Source organism: Protopterus annectens, chromosome 1.part2 (assembly GCF_019279795.1).
Source record: "Protopterus annectens isolate FY-2018-M chromosome 1.part2, PAN1.0, whole genome shotgun sequence".
NCBI lineage: Eukaryota > Metazoa > Chordata > Ceratodontiformes > Protopteridae > Protopterus > Protopterus annectens.
In genome coordinates, this window is record NC_056727.1 from 762,325,641 (window position 1) to 762,343,830 (window position 18,190).

Genomic DNA, 18,190 nt, shown 5'->3' on the forward strand with positions numbered 1-18,190 from the left:
TATATATATATATATACACACACACACATTAAAAAGCAAGGCAAGAATGAAGACTGTTTACATTGTTTTGCACTCTTCAAATTACTGCAGTAAATTGAACAGAACAAGAACATAATCACTTTTGAAACAAAGGGAAATCATAGATGTGCAAGCAATACATGCTTAAGAAGGCTTTGTAATACTAGCACTGTGCAGGGCACATTGGACAGTCTCAAGTGTCCATTATCCAAAGCAGTTAGAATTAAGGCCCCGTGATCTTGGGACATTAATGCATGGTAGTAACATTTATTACTACCAACCAGGGAAGGGACATTCCAAGCTTGATGATGGTTTTGCAAGTTGAGAAAGCTCTGTTCAAAATGACTAGCTAGTGCAATATAACAACGGACTTTATTGATTGTTGTCTGCAGTAGCTTGTATTATAGATGGAGTTAAGGACAACCATAGGAAGGGCATACTCTAGTCTGGGCAATAAGAGTTTTATTCCAGAAGACTTCTTGGTCTCAAATATCAAGAAGGTAGATAGCCTACAGCAGTATGTAAGTTGATCTGGGACACTATCTATGCTTGATTTGATGTGATATTCAAATGGCAAGGCTGAGTTCACTCACACCCCGTAATATTTATGTTGCTGAACCTGAAAAATGTGAAGGAACAGGGATTCCCCTGTTGAGAAACCAGGAGTATTCAGCCTTTTGATGTGCTGAATATCCTGAACACTATTTTCTTGGAATTTGGAAGTAATTATTTGTGGAGGCTAATCATTTCCAGAGTCTTAGAAAGTCCTTTGCAGGTTTTTTTTTTGGGGGGGGGGGTGTCTGCACATTTTACCCAGCTTGAAGAGAATGACATCATTTGCATATAGAGCAGTTTGAGACTTAGGCAAGTACAGAATGAGGTCATTAAATCTTGGGTTAGGTGGAAGAGGAAACCTTAGGAAGGAACTTGATGACAACTTGCTAGAATTCTAGCTGCAGAATGTCTCTGCATAGTGATTGGCTGAAAATGTGGGCTAATGGGTAGGCTAAACATGCTGCAGCCATTTTGAAGAGAGCAGAATAGAAGGTTTAGATGCCGCTGCATTTAGCATTTTTATCAAAGAAATCACAAACAGTCCTGTGAAAGATTTCTGCAAAGTGATACATGGAGATTATAGAACGGTTATTGAGATTACTTAGAAGTGGTCTGAGAAATGATGGGGAAGAGTTAAAGGCTAAAACTGTCTATATGTGAATTTTGAAGAAGCTGTTATAATGAGCACTAGAAGGTAATGTTTGTGTGTAAGTGTCCTGGTAAGTCTTTGATCACTCCCAATCACAGTTTGGATGCCTGACATTTACAGATTATTTTTATTTCATTATAGGCACTATTTTATTTTTTATTTATTTATTTGTTTGCTTTTATTGACTTGGAAAGTTGTTCTGTTGTGACAATAAGCAACTATAAAACAGGTATTTCTTCTGTGCTGATATTATTTATGATTTTAAATTCTGAGTATAAAACACTTAGTATGCAAGCAATTAATGTCCAGTATATGTAACAAGCAGACATTAGATATTACTTAGAAGACAGGGGTAAGGAAGGTTACAGTACAGATACTCAGAATAAATAAACTTGTGTCAGGAGTATGAAACATTAATTGGTAGGCAGATGATAGAGAAAGGCATTGTATAGCTGATGAGTCAATGATAGTGAGGGTAGACTACTGGGGTACGTAGTGACAGAAAACCTGTTTATGAGAGAATGGTGGAGAGCATTTTCAGGAGAAAGATGAAGTGGGAGGTCAGAAAAAAAAATGAATTGTAAAGTAGATATTAAAGGAGGTGATTGAGAAGGAGTGTCGAAGAGGATAGAGGTTAAAGGGATATGGTTATGAGATGATAAAGGAAACTGGAGTTGCCCAGGTGAGGAGGATGTGCATAGCTACATGTGGTTTGTACCTTTCAACTGTACAGATTTTCAGAGACTGTCCAGATTTTTGCCTCATACTTCACGCCCGTTTTTCATAAAATTGTGTTTTTTTGGCAAATTAGTGGCAAATCATTAAAGACTGAAGTTAGAAAATAATGACAGGCATTTGAGTTTCAAATTCATTCCCTCCAGTACAGCTCTTTTGAGTGTGTATCTTTAACTCCCAGTGGGCGTGGCTTCAGCCTTTAAAAAAGAAGTTATCACCTTACAGTTCTAACAAATATTCATAGACAGAGGTCATATATCAATACAATTGTGTTTGCCATTATGTGTGCTTCAAGATAAAATATTTTGATACTTTGTATGCAGCATGGTTTTGGAATTATTAATGCAAATACGAACAGGCAATATTTGACGCCTAGAGGAGCAGTAGGAGGTAACTGCAGAAACGCCTGTAGACGTCACTCGGTTGTAATGAGTTAAAAATTGTCCCTATTTCTGGGCCTTTGTCCCACTTTTATTTATGGCTTTGCCCAGATTTCTTGGTGTAAGAGGTTGAGAGATATGTTTGGTGTTGTTTCAGTAAGGCCTTAAAGGAAGAAATTTCATGATCTTTTGTAGGTATGTTGTGGTGATGTTTAAGAGTTTAGATACATAATGGGAGTATAGTGAGTGGCCTGATGAGCTATTAGACTTTGCTGTGATTACAAGAGTTTATTGATTGGGCAAATGTCTCTTTCAAGCAGAAAGGATAGCTATTCTCTGCTCTTTTTTTTAAAGATAAGGAAGTTTGGATAGCCTAATTTATTGTTGAGATTTTTGAGTACTGAAAACAAATTTGAACATTTGGTACCTTTTAACCTTTTCTGTTACAAGAGGTACAGTGCTTTTAATACCATTTTTAAATTCCCACATTTTAAATTCACTGAAATCAGATACATAGTTTTAATGCTAGCTCGACAAATACTGTGTATGTGTCTTGAACAATCATGGACTGATGAACTGACCTAATCCAAGTTCAATTTCTGAATTATTAACTCCAAGGGATACTTCTTATTTGATGTATCTTCAGCACAATTTTAAGTCAGTGTTCTCAGCTGTCAGTGCCTTTTTCTTTTACAATGTAATCAAATTATAAGTAATATACTAAATGATGGGTATCATCAGAAATACAATAGGGTTGTGTTATACGAACACACAAGTGGAAAGCCATTGATTTTTCCAAACAAAAAGTTACATAACCAATATCCCTAAGATTCAAAAAGATCATCACCACTTGTATAAATTGTCTACCTAGGTAGGTCAAATTATGAGATGTTGAGAAAATGTGATTCAGAGGTAGCGATGGTTACAACCAGAAAGACCTCATAAACGATTAATTTGCATATCTCTGAATCACATTTTGCTAACACCAAGACTGTCATACATGATGACGGCTGTGTTTTCCCCTGGTATGACTCATGGATTGTAACGGCACCCACCTACAAAGAAATACAACCACACACACACACACACACACACACACACACACACACATACTGAACTTGCCAAAGAGCACTGTATAGTCTCTTAACACACCTACGTATGTTCAAACTCCTGAGATAAAAATCCTGAAATTGAAAATACTTAAAGTACAGTATCCCAAATGGAACAATATTAAAAAATTAAAGATCACAACAGTTTTAACATACATTTAAGTAATGACACATCCAGAAACCTATACACACATGAACGTATACACACATATGTACATACATGCACACACATACACACACACACACACACACACACACACACACACACACACACACACACATATATATATATATATATATATATATATACACATGCACACACACACACACACACACACACACACATATATATATATATATATATATATATATATATATAAGCTGATAAAACTTATTTATATTTCTTGTAATGTAACAGATGTCAGCTTTAATAAAGACATTACATTTTATATATATATATATATATATATATATATATATATATATATATATATATATATACAGCACACTGCATACATTAATACTGTAATATTTATTTTTCAATCTAACCTTGAAAATAGAAAAGCCAATGTGAAGATAGTGTTCATCTTTCTTTCTGGGTTTCTGCATGAGAGATACAATAACATTACATGATTGTCCTTGGTTCGCTAGCCAGTTGTCTTCTGTCACAGTTATTTTATACTGAGGATTCATCCAAAAGGTTTCTGCAATGACACAGAGCATGATAATTAGTGATTTGTTGTCAAAAAGGTGACTAGCAAATAGAGATATACATCAATAAGAAATGGAGGAGTTAAAAAATGAGAGAGAGAGCAACAGAACATTATCAAGATGGAAAAAAGTGAGAAACCTGATATAGTGAAGAAGCTATGAATTAGTGCTTCATCTGCAGTATTAAAACAAATACCGAGCTGGCAGTAGCAAAAGCTGTAGCTAAATCCTCATTTTTCTGTTATTCCCAGATGTCAGATCAAGTCAAATAATGTGATCAGAAAGAAGCCAAGAAAGGAATTTGTATTAATACAGCAAATGGCTCTATACAGAAGACGACATTACTGTAGTTTAATACCTTGATTCTGACATAAAATGCTATATTAGAGTAAAAGTCCATTTCCAAACATTTCAAAAACAACTAAGTTCTAAATCCAGTTTATTTAGAGATTCACCCCTTTTATCCATACTTGGATTATCTTCATCCTTGCTTCCAATCTGACTTACAGTCATAGGTTCATAGGTTTATAGGTGTGTACTAGGCTAATGGCCCTGGAGCCTATATAAGGATAGCCTAAGAAGATTCCCTGGCATCATGCCGCCCAAAGTTAGTTCCCAGTGCCCCTGTCAAGCAAGGCCACTGAAGTGATCCCAGGGTGAACTTCCTATTGCCCACCCACTCATCAAGATTTCTCTTAAAGAGGGCCAGTGAAGTGCTCTGCTTGACGTGAATGGGAAGTTTGTTCCAGACTATGGGAAGTCTCTGGGTTATGAACCTGTCCCTCCAGCATGTTCTGGTTATTGTGGTAATGAGGTTAAGGTACCTGGAGCATGTGGCATGGAGGGATTGGAATTTCGTTAGGTGTAGCATATCAAGCAGCTCTGGGTCAGACATGGCTTTGTGCATCAAGCAGAGATCTTCTCTAAGTAGGCGATAAGAGACAGACTATAGCTGGAGTTTTTTGAGTCTGTCCATATACGGCATGTATCTAAGGCCTAAGATCCTCTTAGTGAGGTATTTTTGTGGTGTTTCCAGTTGTTGTAAGTGTCTAGTGAGGTACATACCAAATGGATCATTGTATTCTATAAAAGGTCTAATGAGGGACGAGTAGAGAGGGATTATGACCTCTTTCTTCCTGGATGAGAAACCTTTTGTAATGAGATGTGGCACATAGAAGGACTTTCTGACTACAGTGGCAATGTGGTTATCAAAGAAGAGGTTCCTGTCAACCTGTGTCCCCAGGTCTCTTATCGCACTTTTGGTGTTTAGTGGACTACTGCCTATGTGGTAGTTCATGGGCACCAACTTTTTCCTAAAGGGAATGACAATGCACTTTTTTGCATTGAGCTTAAGGCCATGGTTCTGGCACCAGTCATTGGTGTTAGTGAGGCCTTTTTGTAGAATGTCTACATCAGCTGGAGAATCAATAATGGCTCCCAGTTTGCAATCATCTGTGAACTTGGTCAGCCAGAGTCACTTTGTGTTGGCTTGAATTTCAGAGAAGTAGATGCCAAACAGGAGAGGACCTAAGACTGATCCCTGTGGGACACCACTTGTAACTAGTCAGTAGTCAGATTTGGATTCCGCTACTTTCACGATGTTGGTTCTATCTGTGAGCCATTTGGCAACCCATCTTATTACATAAGGGTTTATGCCTAGTTTATCAAGTCTGTCTATGATTCCTGAGTGAGGGATGGTGTTGAAGGCCTTGGCAAGATCTAGGTAGGCTATGTGAACTACCTTGCCCTCATCCACAGCTCTGGTGACAGACTCAAAGAAGTCTATCAGATTGAGCAGACATGATCTACCTTTCACAAACCTATACTGCATGAGGTCCAGAGTTTGGAGATTCCCTAAGTCCTTATTTATAAGGTCCATGATGATGCACTCCATAGCCTTACATATCAGACTCATCAGGCTAATGGGGCAGTAATTCTCAGGGTCTGTAGTCACTCCCCCTTTGTGGAGTGGGATGACCATAACAGTGCACCATTCGATAGGAACAAAGCTTGAAATGAGGCTGTGATTGAACAGAGTACTCAGGTGTGGTGCCAGTTCACTTTGTAATTAATGTAGAACATGGCCAGGGATATTATCAGGTCCCATGGAAGCTGTATTCTTGGCTTTGGACAGTGCAGTTTCTACCTGTGTAGCAGTGATAATAGGGACTTTGCATTCCTCAGGTATTGTGATAGGCCCTTTAGGGGGTGAAAAGGGGGGTAAAGTTAGCAATGAACCTGTCAGCCAATATGTTGGCAATATCAGTTGGTTCTGTATATGTATTGCCATTGTGCTGTAACTCTGAGCAGATCTGAGTATTGCCATGTAGATTCTTGACATAACTATAGAATGCCTTGTAGTTGTCTTTAGAATCTGCAGCAATTTTGTTTTCATAGCTAGCTTTAGAGGATTTGATGATGGATCTCAGTTTTTTGCTGAGGCTAACAAAGGAGTTTTTCCAGTCTTGGGACATCAGCCTTTTCCTGCAACAGCTTTTTCCTTCTGTTGTAGAGTTTGTTTATGGTGGGAGACCACCAGATTGGCTTCCTTTTTTTGGAGGAGAGCATCTTGGTTCTGTTTGGTATGGCCCATTCCATGCACTTGTGTATGTGCTCATACAGTGCACTGGTGTATGATTCAGCAGTCATGCACTTATTTTCCATTTGCATGGGTGTCGTGAAGTCAGCCACCTCTGTTTTTAGAAGCCCAAAACTGGCTTTGGAGAAGTTTTTATGGTGGTTTCCTTTAGGGGGGGTGAGGGTGGGATGTGGATATCCATAGTGACTAGCTTGTGGTCAGATTTGACCAGGGAGGAGTTGATTACTGGTGTAGAGCAACAGTCACCCATGTTAGTAATGACCAGGTCAAGGATGTTTCTACCCCTGGTGGGGGTAAGAATGAGTTGGTCCAGGGCATTGGAATTAATGAATTCCAGAAAACGTTGAGCAAGTCTGTTGGTACATGAGTAATTTTGCCATTTAATGGAGGGGTAGTTAAAGTCTCCCAGTATAAGGGTATTGGGTTGTACCCAAATATTTTCCAGTGTGTTTAGGAATATGGAGTCGGAGTCTTGGGGCATGGTGGGGAATCTATAGCAGGCTACAATCTGGATTGCAATTTTACCCAGTGTTAGTTGTACTTGAAGTATCTCTGATATGTTATGTTGGGCTACTAGTCTGGAGGTGTACATATCCTTTATGAATTTGGAGACACCACCGCATTTTGTGCTTTGGTCCAGGTTTAGGGGCTGAAAGGTGTGGTATGAATTATAGCCTAGTAGTGCTGGGGTGCTCTCTGGAGCCTTGAACCAGGTCTCAGTCACTGCACAGATGTCGATCTTCTCCATTTGAAGGAATGCTTTGAGCGAGTGCATTTTGAGATTTAGACTTCTAGCGTTGAGTAGCATAACCCTTAGATTTTATTTGCTTGTAGCTGTTATGGTGGTAATTTTGTCTTTAGGTCATTGCCTAAAAAAGGCACTAAGGGGCGGCAAGAGCCTTGGCCAGTATCCGGAATCCCTGGGGTGACAGGTGCAGGCCATCTCTGGTGAAGCATCGAGGTCTGTCGATCATGTCATCCCAGGCAGACAGATACTGTATCCCCTTAGAATGACACCAGAAACTTAGCCAATTGTTGAAGTCAATCGATTTCTGCTTGCACTGTGGTATCATTCTGGGGATTATAGGATGCTGCTCAGAGCTAGGGTCATACCTGCCTGGGCTACAAGATCAGAGAGCTCCTCTATGTCTCTTTTCATGTAGTCCAGGGAGGGATGTCTCAGGTCATTCACACCAACATGGACAATGACAGAGTCATATTTGTACCTGTTGTGGTGTGACCTAAGTGCATGCGTTATATGGCGTATCCTGGCACCCAACAGGCAGCTAACCATAACTTTCTCCTTATTCAACCTAGTGAGTGGGATATCAGTATGCCTTACTATTGAGTCACCTAAGAAATGACATTAAAATACCCAAGATGGCATACAAGCAATATTTTCTTATAATGAAACTATAGTTTCATAGTTTCATAGTATAGTACTAGGCTATCTGCCCTGGGGCATTTGTAAGCCTAGCCATAGTGATGTGGCTTTTGCCACCCCATGAAATGGTACAAAAATGTACAGAATAAATCTAGAATACTGTGCCTCTGTCTAGTAGTGACACAGTGAAGGTCCCCTTATATAATAGAATTAGTTTACTGTGCCCCTGTCTAGCAGTGACACAGATGTGACCCCTGGGGTAAACTTACGATCTCCCATCCACTCATCAAGATTTCTCTTGAAGAGAGTCAGTGAGGGGCTCTGCCTAATATGAACTGGGATCCTGTTCCAAAGCATGGGAAGCCTCTGGGTTATGAATCTATCCCTCCAGCATGTCCTATTCATACTTGTGCCGAGGTTTAAGTCTTTAGCTCTCGTGGTCCTGATGGATTTGGATTTTTGAGGTGGAGCATGTCCATCAGATCCTGATTGGACATGGCCTTGTACGTCAGGCAGAGATCACCTCTGAGCAGGCGGTATGCTACTGAATAGAGCTGAAGTTTCTTTAGTCTGGCAGAATAAGACATATGTTGGAGACCCTTGATCCTTTTGGTGAGGTACTTTTGTGGTCTCTCCAGCTGTTGCAAGTGCCGGGTGAGGTACATACCAAATGGGGCATTGTACTCAATCATGGGTCTGATGAGGGAGGAATATAGGGGTACAATGACATCCTTGGATCTGGATGTGAAACCCTTCATGATGAGGTGTGCAAGGTAGAATGTTTTTCTAACCACTTTGGCAACGTGGGTGTCAAATGAGAGGTCACTGTCTACTTGGGTCCCTAGGTCTCTGATTACTTTTTCTGTACTCAGTGGGTTGCTGTCTATGTGATAATTTGTGGGTACTTTGTTTTTTCCAAAAGGGATGACTATACATTTTTTGGCATTTAGTTTAAGGCCGTGACTACGGCACCAGTTGTCCGTTTCAGTGAGGCCTTTTTGTAGGATGTGTGTATCTGCTGGTGTATCGATTATGGCGCCTAGTTTGCAGTCATCTGCGAACTTTGTCAGCCACAGCCCTCCCATGTTTGCTTTAACATCTGAGAAATAAATGCCGAACAAGAGGGGTCCCAGGACAGATCCCTGTGGGACACCACTTGTGACTGGCTTTGAGTCTGACATTGCTCCAGCGATTTTAACTTTATGGGTTCTGTCCTTTAGCCAGTTTGCAACCCATCTAGTGACATAAGGGTTTACTTTTAAGCTGTTTAGCTTATCTATGATGCCTGAGTGGGGTATTGTGTCGAAGGCCTTAACCAAGTCCAGGTATGCTGTATGGACTGCTTTGCCCTCATCAATGGCTCTAGTGACTGTTTCAAAAAAGTCAACCAGGTTTAAAAGGCAGGATCTGCCCTTGACAAAGCCGAACTGAGTGGGGTAAAGCGTCTGTAGGTCCCCTATGTCTCCATTTATGAGTTCCATAATGATTCTTTCCATAGCTTTGCAGACCAGGCTAGTCAAGCTTATGGGGCGGTAGTTTCCAGGGTCTGTAGAGGCACCCCCCCTTGTGGAGTGGGACCACTGTTGCTGTACGCCAGTGTTCAGGTACATATCCCAAAGTAAGGCTAAGGTTAAATAGCATTTTTATGTGTGGGTTTAGCTCCTCTTGGAGTTCACGTAACACGCACCCCGGGATACCGTCAGGTCCCATTGATGCTGTGTTTTTTGCTTTGTTTAGGGCGGTTCTCACTTGGACATCTGAGATGACAGGGAGATTACATTCAGCTGGGATAACTATTTGTTCTTTTGGGGGTGAAGGAGGCAAGAAATTTGCACTGAACCTGTCAGCCAGAATGTTAGCAATATCTGTGGGTTCAGTGTATTTTTTGTTGTTGTGAACCAACTCTGAGCATATCTGAGGGTTTCCGCCCAGGTTTCTAACATAGCTGAAGAAGGCTTTGTGGTTATCTTTAGTGTCCTAGCGATTTTTCTCTCAAAGTTTGCCTTGGATGTTTTATGAGAGAACGTAGTTTTCTGCTAATGTTGATCAGAGATGTCTTCCCTTCATGGGATTTCGCTCTGACGTGCAGTAGCTTCCTTCTTTGTTATACAATTTGTTTATGGCTGAGGTCCACCAGACAGGATGCTTACATTTGGTGGAGAGGGACTTGGATTTGTTTGGGATTGCATGATCCATGCATTCTTGGAGATGTCCATAGAAAGCATTTGTGAAGGATTCGGCATTGTGGGATGTGGTATCCACTGGCACAGTGGGCTTAAAGGATACCATCTCAGTCTTAAGAAGAGTGAAGTCTGCTTTTGAGAAGTTTTTCACTGTGGTCTTTTGTGCTGGGGGTGGAGGTGGGATATGTATATCCAGGGTGATTAGTTTGTGGTCAGATCTCACTAGTGAGGGGTATACTTCAGGTGTGGAGCATTTTGTCCCCATGTTTCTGATGATCAGGTCTAGTATATTATCTCCCCTAGTGGGAGAGGTGACTAGTTGTTCCAGTGCATTTGAATTTATGAATTCCAGGAACCTTTGGGCTAGGGTATTAGGGCTAGAATAATGTACCCAATCTATGTTTGGGTAGTTGAAGTCTCCCAGTATGATGGTATTTTGTGATACATTCAAATCCTCCAATGTCTTCAGGAAGGCTGAGTGGGGTTCTTGAGATTGGGAGGGTGGTCTGTAACATGCTACCAGTTGTATAGCAGTTTTGCCTATGGTTAGTTGCACCTGTATGGTCTCTGATGCTTCATGTGTTGCTACTAACCTGGAGGTGTGGGTGTCCTTTATGAATATGGACACTCCCCCCCTCCCTTTGTGGTTCGATCCGGGTTTTGGGGCCGAAAAGCATGATACGAGGTATAGCCTGGTAGCACTGGGGTGCTCTCAGGAGCCTTGAACCAGGTTTCAGTTACTGCACAGACGTCAATGTTCTCCATGCTGAGAAGTGCATCAAGTGCCTGCATCTTGAGATTTAGACTTCTGGCGTTGAGCAGCATTACCCTTAGTTTTTTCCATTTTGTTTTCTAAGGAGGTGGGTTTGTCTTTTGAGCCTTGCCTAAAAAGGCACTATGGGGTGGCAAGAGCCTTAGCCAATATCCGAAGCCCAGTGGTGACAGGTGTAAGCCATCCCTTGTGAAGCAGCGTGGCTTGTCCAACATATCATCCCAGGCAGACAGACATTGGATCCTTAAAATGACACCAGTACTTGAGCCAATTGTTAAAGCTGATCATCTTGTCTTTGTATTGTGGTATCATTCTTGGTGAGGGCAAGATGCTGCTCAGGGTCAGGGTCATACCAGCCTGGGCTACATAATCGGAGAGCTCCTCTATGTCTCTTTTCATGTAGTCCAGGGAGGTGCGTCTCAGGTCATTCACACCAGCATGGACAATGACGGAGTCATATTTGTACTTGCTTTGGAGTGACCTGAGTGCGTGTGTTATGTGGTGGATCCTAGCTCCCGATAGACAGCTCACAGTCACCTTCTCCTTGTTCAGCCTGGTCAGTGGGACATCAGTGTGTCTGACTATGGAGTCACCTATTACTAGTGTATCAGGCAAGGTGTTTGGCCTTAAGGGCTGCGATTGGTCGACACACTGATTTATTGAAGTATGTGTTGCATGTGTTTTGTTTTGAGGTGGTGGATTTTTGGATGTCTGCTTTGGGAGCCTCTGTTGTTTTGGTAAGTTTTTATTAGAGCCTCGAGTATGTCTTTGTGTTTTTATGTGTTTGGTTTGCAGTTGTGGTAGGTCTATGTGGGACTGGGATTGTTGTGTGTGTGGTTGCCATCTCCTCCTGTCTGGTCATGCCAGCCCTGAGTTGAGAGAGTTCAGCCTCCAGTTTGGCTATATAGTTGCATCTCTCACATGTATTTGTGTTTGTTGGGAGGAGGAGAGGGTTGTCTGTGTACATGAGACAATTGTAGCATTGTCTCAAGATGCCCAGATTGACCAGCTGAACTGGAGACAATGCCAGTAATCTACCACTTGACATGCTAGAACAGTATAAGGGAGTGCTGTACCTTTAAGGGAAGTGGATATTCACAGGGGTGGTAAGTAGATGTAGTGCTTTACTTAGTACAAGAGTGCTTACTTAGTAGAGAAGTATTGAGAACAAGTGCTAGGCTTATAATACAGTGAGTAGTCTGGTTATACTAAGAGTAGAGCTTCCTTAAGGGAAAATTTGAAGAACAGACTTGGTGGAGCCAGAAAAAGTTTAACCTTGTTTAACCAGCGCTGCGCTATGCGTACGATCGTGCAAAGCCATGCAAACGCAGATTTTAAACAGTGAACTACAAAAGAGCTGGAAATGGTCCCAAACAACCAATTAGTTATCCCCACTTGAAATTCTCCCACTCACATACCCCAACCCACAGGTACTTCTCCTTTATTTGCTATGGAACACTTAGTAGAAAGTTTAAAACTTCAGTAAAAATTTCCTGTTAGAATCATTGTAATATTTCCATCAGGAAATTGATAAATTTCAATAATGTTTTATTTTCTGTAAATGACTTTTGCTGTTGTATTTGCTTATTATTGTTATATTTTTGCGCAACATTTATGAAACTTTTTTTACATGGTATGGTAGCATGCAAAATGATGACTGGTGTATAATATGGTGTTTTAAATACATTTTATTGATAATTTGCAGTATGCATCCCATATTGAGTACTTGGTAAAACTAATATAAATGCATATAACATTTTATTAAAAACTGCACATATTAAATTCTACATAATTCTTGGTAAGCATTTTCTAACCACATCGGGCATTTTTATTACATGGCTATTAACTGAGTAGAGAGCATGATGGGTTGTCACTCATATAGCAGCATCACACATGAGGGCTACAAGTCCATCACCACTTCCGTATAAGATACATTGCATTATCACACAATTGACCCTGGAATATCCCATATATCCAGCTATTTTTGTATTTTTATTTGTTAAATGTTTCTCGTTAATTAAAATAGTCTGTGATCCAAGACTAATGATCAGAGATGCACAGCAAATTAATAACGAATACTGTTTTTCTGAATGAGTTAAGTGGAATTAGCTTTTTCATAATTGTTTGAGCTATTTTGATTGGTCAGAATTGTTGGCATTGTTTTGATTTTTTAATGGTGTGGCTTTAGTTGGTAGTGATAGGTTGGGGTGTGACTTTAGCATAGTGGTGGCTGATAGTATGTTGTAGTTTTGGTATTTGTATGCATTTTTGTACATATTTTGCCCATTGTCTTCCAATGACTTTTGCAACTCTGGCTGTTTCGTCATCCATGCAGCCATGGTTGTAACTTGTGCCCTAGCTTGCATTTCAGCAATAATGGTGAATTTCTTTTATTAAGTCCCTCTTGGGTGAAGAATGTGGACTCTACTCTTCCTCCTGTGCATGCATGCTTCTGTGCACCTCCTGAGAAAGGCTACATTGTTCACAGCTTGTTGAGCCAAATACACATCTCAGGACCACGCTCAGTCATCAAAGATGCTTCTTTGAGGGATTGGCACATAGAATGGTCCTATTCTACTCCCTCTCCCGAGAACAGGCACACCCCTTCTTCCCGTACTATCTACAACAGCTACCATGCCACTAATTGAACATGGGTCACCTGGGCCATATTGTAGTTAGTGTTCTTGTCCTCTGCAACTGTGCGTAGATTCATAGTGTCAAGGAGATAGAGCCATAATGGGAGTGTTCATTTCCTTTGTTTAATGTTTCCATTAGAATGTGAGCTATTTTTGGTTCAGGTTTCATGGTCAGTGTGTTACAGTACAGCCAAGGGGAATCTAGGCACTGAGTGCTTGGCTTAAATGTATTTTAGGAGGAGTTAAGCATTCATGTCAAGTTGGATGGTGTTCTGGTTGTTACACTGAATATTTCTAAAGCAGCAGAGTTGCAGTCAGCCTGATGTAAATCCAGGACATGATGACTTTAGGAATCTGAAGACTGCAGAGCACATTTCTACTTCATTGTATATGGTCATTCAATGCATCTACATAGCTGATGAGATTTGTAACTTTTTCATCAGAAATTCAATCTCACTACAGCCTGAGATGTCAAATACTTAAAGGATAAAGAAGCAAAACTGTAAACTCTCTTGCTAGACAACATTAGCTGTGTGTTCTCTATCAGTCTACAGTCTGAAGAATAAGCTGGGCCCATTTATATAAAAGATATTTACTATATATCACCATTTGAAATTAAATAAACTATCACTTAAATACTTGCTATTTTTTTGTTTAGTATAGGAACCAGGCTGAATGTATTGTTCAAGACTGAATTTTTAATGGCTTACAGTTTGCATGGCCATATAGTCACTATTGTTTACCTTATGTGTATCTCAGATAATGACATTGTAAAAATTATGTTTGCCACCAGTTTCCTTTGCATGTCTGGATAAAAGCTAGCAGTTTCCCTTTCCTGGGTGACACATGTATGTTCAAGTATTTTGCATCTCATATTTTCTTTACTTTTTTCCCACGTTAACAGCTTCAACTAATTAAAACTGTACATACTGCATAAATTGTAATATGACTATTAGAGCCTTTGCATGCATATTTCTTCCTGCTCTACGTATGTATAAATGAATCTTTTTAATAATAAAACTGCACCATGTATTCTAACCACATAAAAATATAGCTTGAATAGTCAAGCCTTCATGACACTTCTCATACATTCTAAACTTACCATGAAATACTGTAGTGTCTCTCAGCACACCTACTTATGTTCAAAGTCCTGAATTAAAAATCCTGAAACTGAAATTACCTAAAGTACAATATCCCAGCTGGAACAATAGTAAAGAATGAAAGATGATAACAAGTGGCACATAAATATTAAGTATTGACACTGTCACTACTACATTCCTCTGTGCTTACACAACAGGGTAAGCAAGTCACACCCCCACACCCTTCTACTTACTACAAGATCACATCACTTTGGATTACTGCAATATCCAGTTTCAGATGAACCCAAATGTTGCATTAACCTCCAAGGCTCTGCAGCATTAAAATGACAATAATCCAGTAGAAAGGGTAGGAGGCGGTTTACATGGGCCTCCTCTCTATGTGTAAACTACTAAATAGACTGTATTTTTCCAACTGTGTTTTCAGACTTTGAGTCAGCATTTTTGATGACGTGATTCTGGCTCAGGATTCGTTGCTGTAGATTTGGGAATTCTTTAGTGGTCCCATTTTATTGCCATAGTAGCACTGTAGATAGTATGGGTCCTCTAAATGTGTGGCTATTTATCTGCAGGCTACTAGAAGACATGATTAGTAATGTAGCTGAGCTGAATAGGTATGAGCGCAGTACTGACAGCCATTACAGCACCCCTAGATAATGTGTTGAGTGTGTGTTAGGAACTACAGCAATCCTTTTTTGTCCTCAACTTCACAAGACTTTATTTATTTGTTTATTTTTAAACGGGCACTATTCTGGGGACTGTTCAACGTACCAAATGATCTATCTGCAGCTTTGGACCCAAGTTTTAGCTCTAGAAAAAAAGTCAATGTAATGACTAGATTAGCATCTTCAGTAGAAATATCCTTGCTCATACTCTATGAGTTTTTATTTTGGCCTTGACTTTATCCATGTCTTTTCCTACATTTCTAAATTAATGTGCATACAGTCATCAACAAATTTTGTCATAACTTTTATGTGTAATGTTTTGGTGTCAAATGTCTACTCAAATCATTAAAAAATTCTACAAATCAACTTATTCCTTGTATCATTTTAAACTATACTTTCAGAGTGTGTCTAACTAGATGGTGTGGATGACAGTTTGTGGCATATAATATTGTGTTGCTGTATGGAGGTTTATAACAAAGTATAATTTCCAATTTGCCATTACCTTCCACATTTTTTACATCAAGAAAAGAAACCTCACATTTAGTCAAATTTAATATCAGATCACATAGTGTTTATATAGTAGTTACATATTTTCATATTACTAAAACTTCCTCTCCATATTATAAAACATTAATAAAAGAATATATACAACAATCAAATACTTTTAAATGGTTTATCATTTGGAAAGACACATATCCAACCATGATATATCGACAATATGAAGTTCGACTTTCCGTTGGGTCGACATGAATGAGATCCTATGCATGATATCTTACAAGACTATATGCATTTATTTACATGTCTGGGAAGTTTACCAACATAATATTGTATACATATAACACTTACTGCCATGCTAGTGATTATTGTTCCAATATAAAGTGCAACTAACTTTATAGAGTAAACTAAAGCATGAACTTCATGGAAAGATCATCTGTTGCTAAAAACACTGCAAGACAAAATTATGGGCAAAAAGTATAGTAACTGTTGCAAATAAATACAAGATTTGCTTATACACTGATCCAAAAATTTATACAAAATGGTTAAAAGGGAACACTTTCTATTGCTTACAGCTGAATAACTGTTCTTAAAATGCAAAATGCAAAGTTATGTTCGGTACTATATACAAAGAAAGGTTTGGGGATGCTAAAGCTATATGAAAAGGCTCCAAATTGTGTTTATTTAATATGCCATTAAGAAAGAGCAAAATTCCTAGACTTCTGATTGGTATTTTGACAGCATCAGAAGTATTATAAAGAGCTGTCACACAGGTAAGTGAAGGCTTTGAAGGTGTGCTAAATATTACTGACAATCTACTATTGTGGGATAGACACAAAAAGAGCAAACGCTGAATAAATTAAGATAATACAATTTCATATTACATAAAATAAAATGCAAAATATCAATAAGTCTAAAATATATGGGTAACATTCTAACATTATAGGAAATAAAACTTAATATAAAAAAGTCAGAGTAATAGGGCAAATGCCAAAGCCAGACAGATTTTTCTAGGAATGATGCAGTATTTCTTCTTTTGGCTTTTCCCAGTTAGGGGCCGCCACAGCAGGTCACCTGTCCACTCATGATTGGCAGTGGAGTTTTTACAGTGTGAAGTTGCCAGCCCAGTGCCCAACCTTCCACAGAAGGCACACACACACATGCACTCACACCTAGGGCCAATTTAAAGTGTCCAATCCACCTACTGCATGTCTTTGGGGTGTGGCAGGAAACCAGAACACCCGGAGAAAGCCCACACAACCACAGGGAGGACATGCAGACTCTGCACAGAAGGCACCCCAGCCAAGGATTGAACCAGGAAACCTCTTGCTGTGAGGCGACAATGCTAACCACTGCACCACAGTGGTCACCCTCAGAATGATGCAGTATATAGCAGAGATTATATCTAATTTATCTGAGATGACTGCATCTAAAGAAGCTTTTGGAGTAAGATGTAATTTGGATCTGTAGCTATGAAAATGAATTTAGTTTTGATATGCTTGATAAAACCGATGCAACCATGTCACTGTTAAAGTACTATAGCATAAGCAATCTGTATTACAAATGTATGCAGGTCAGAATGGTAAAGGAGCTGTGATCATACACAACACTGAATAAATTGCATATAGGTCAGGAACATTTAAGGATATGCAGAACCAAAACAAACATACAGAAAAAGGAACTGTAACTAATAGTGTATGGATATAAGTAATTACATGATTATATTTATATTCAAGATATTTGAGAGGAAATAAATCACAAACTAATGTGATGCATTTCCAGAAATTCTTTGTGTAAGGCACCTCTGAGATTGCAGAAGACATTACTTCATCTGCAGAACTATGAACTAAAACTGAAGTACAGACTAAAAAGTACACATAGCAGATTTGTTGAAGGCAGCATATTTACAAGGGAAATATAAGCAGTGGCTTTAACAGATTTATAATTGTTTAGGTAATTCTGCAGTTACAAGAGGCATAGGAAAAAGTCAAAGCACTCAGAGACATATTACCATTGACTTAGAATTATACTTATAGAAATACATTGCAATGAAAGGCTGGGCTGAGCAAAAATCATTTGTAAGGAAAGAAATTCAGCCTTGCTTTTCTTTCAGGGAAATATGCTGTGCTCAAAGCTTAATATTTAAAGCTGACAAAATAATAACTTCTAATCAACCGGAAAGGCAAATATTTTATAGGATAC

At 39.3% G+C, this 18,190-nt stretch overlaps 1 protein-coding gene across 1 annotated transcript in view; it reads right to left on the reverse strand.

Moving 5' to 3' along the window:
- Window positions 1-18,190, reverse strand: part of LOC122791184 (calpain-13-like) — a 1,289,367-nt gene that overhangs the window by 379,935 nt on the left and 891,242 nt on the right. Inside the window, exon 11 of the mRNA XM_044058898.1 lies at window positions 3,996-4,150. Within this exon, the coding sequence (XP_043914833.1) occupies window positions 3,996-4,150 (155 nt within the window). The remainder of the gene's footprint in view (window positions 1-3,995; window positions 4,151-18,190) is intronic.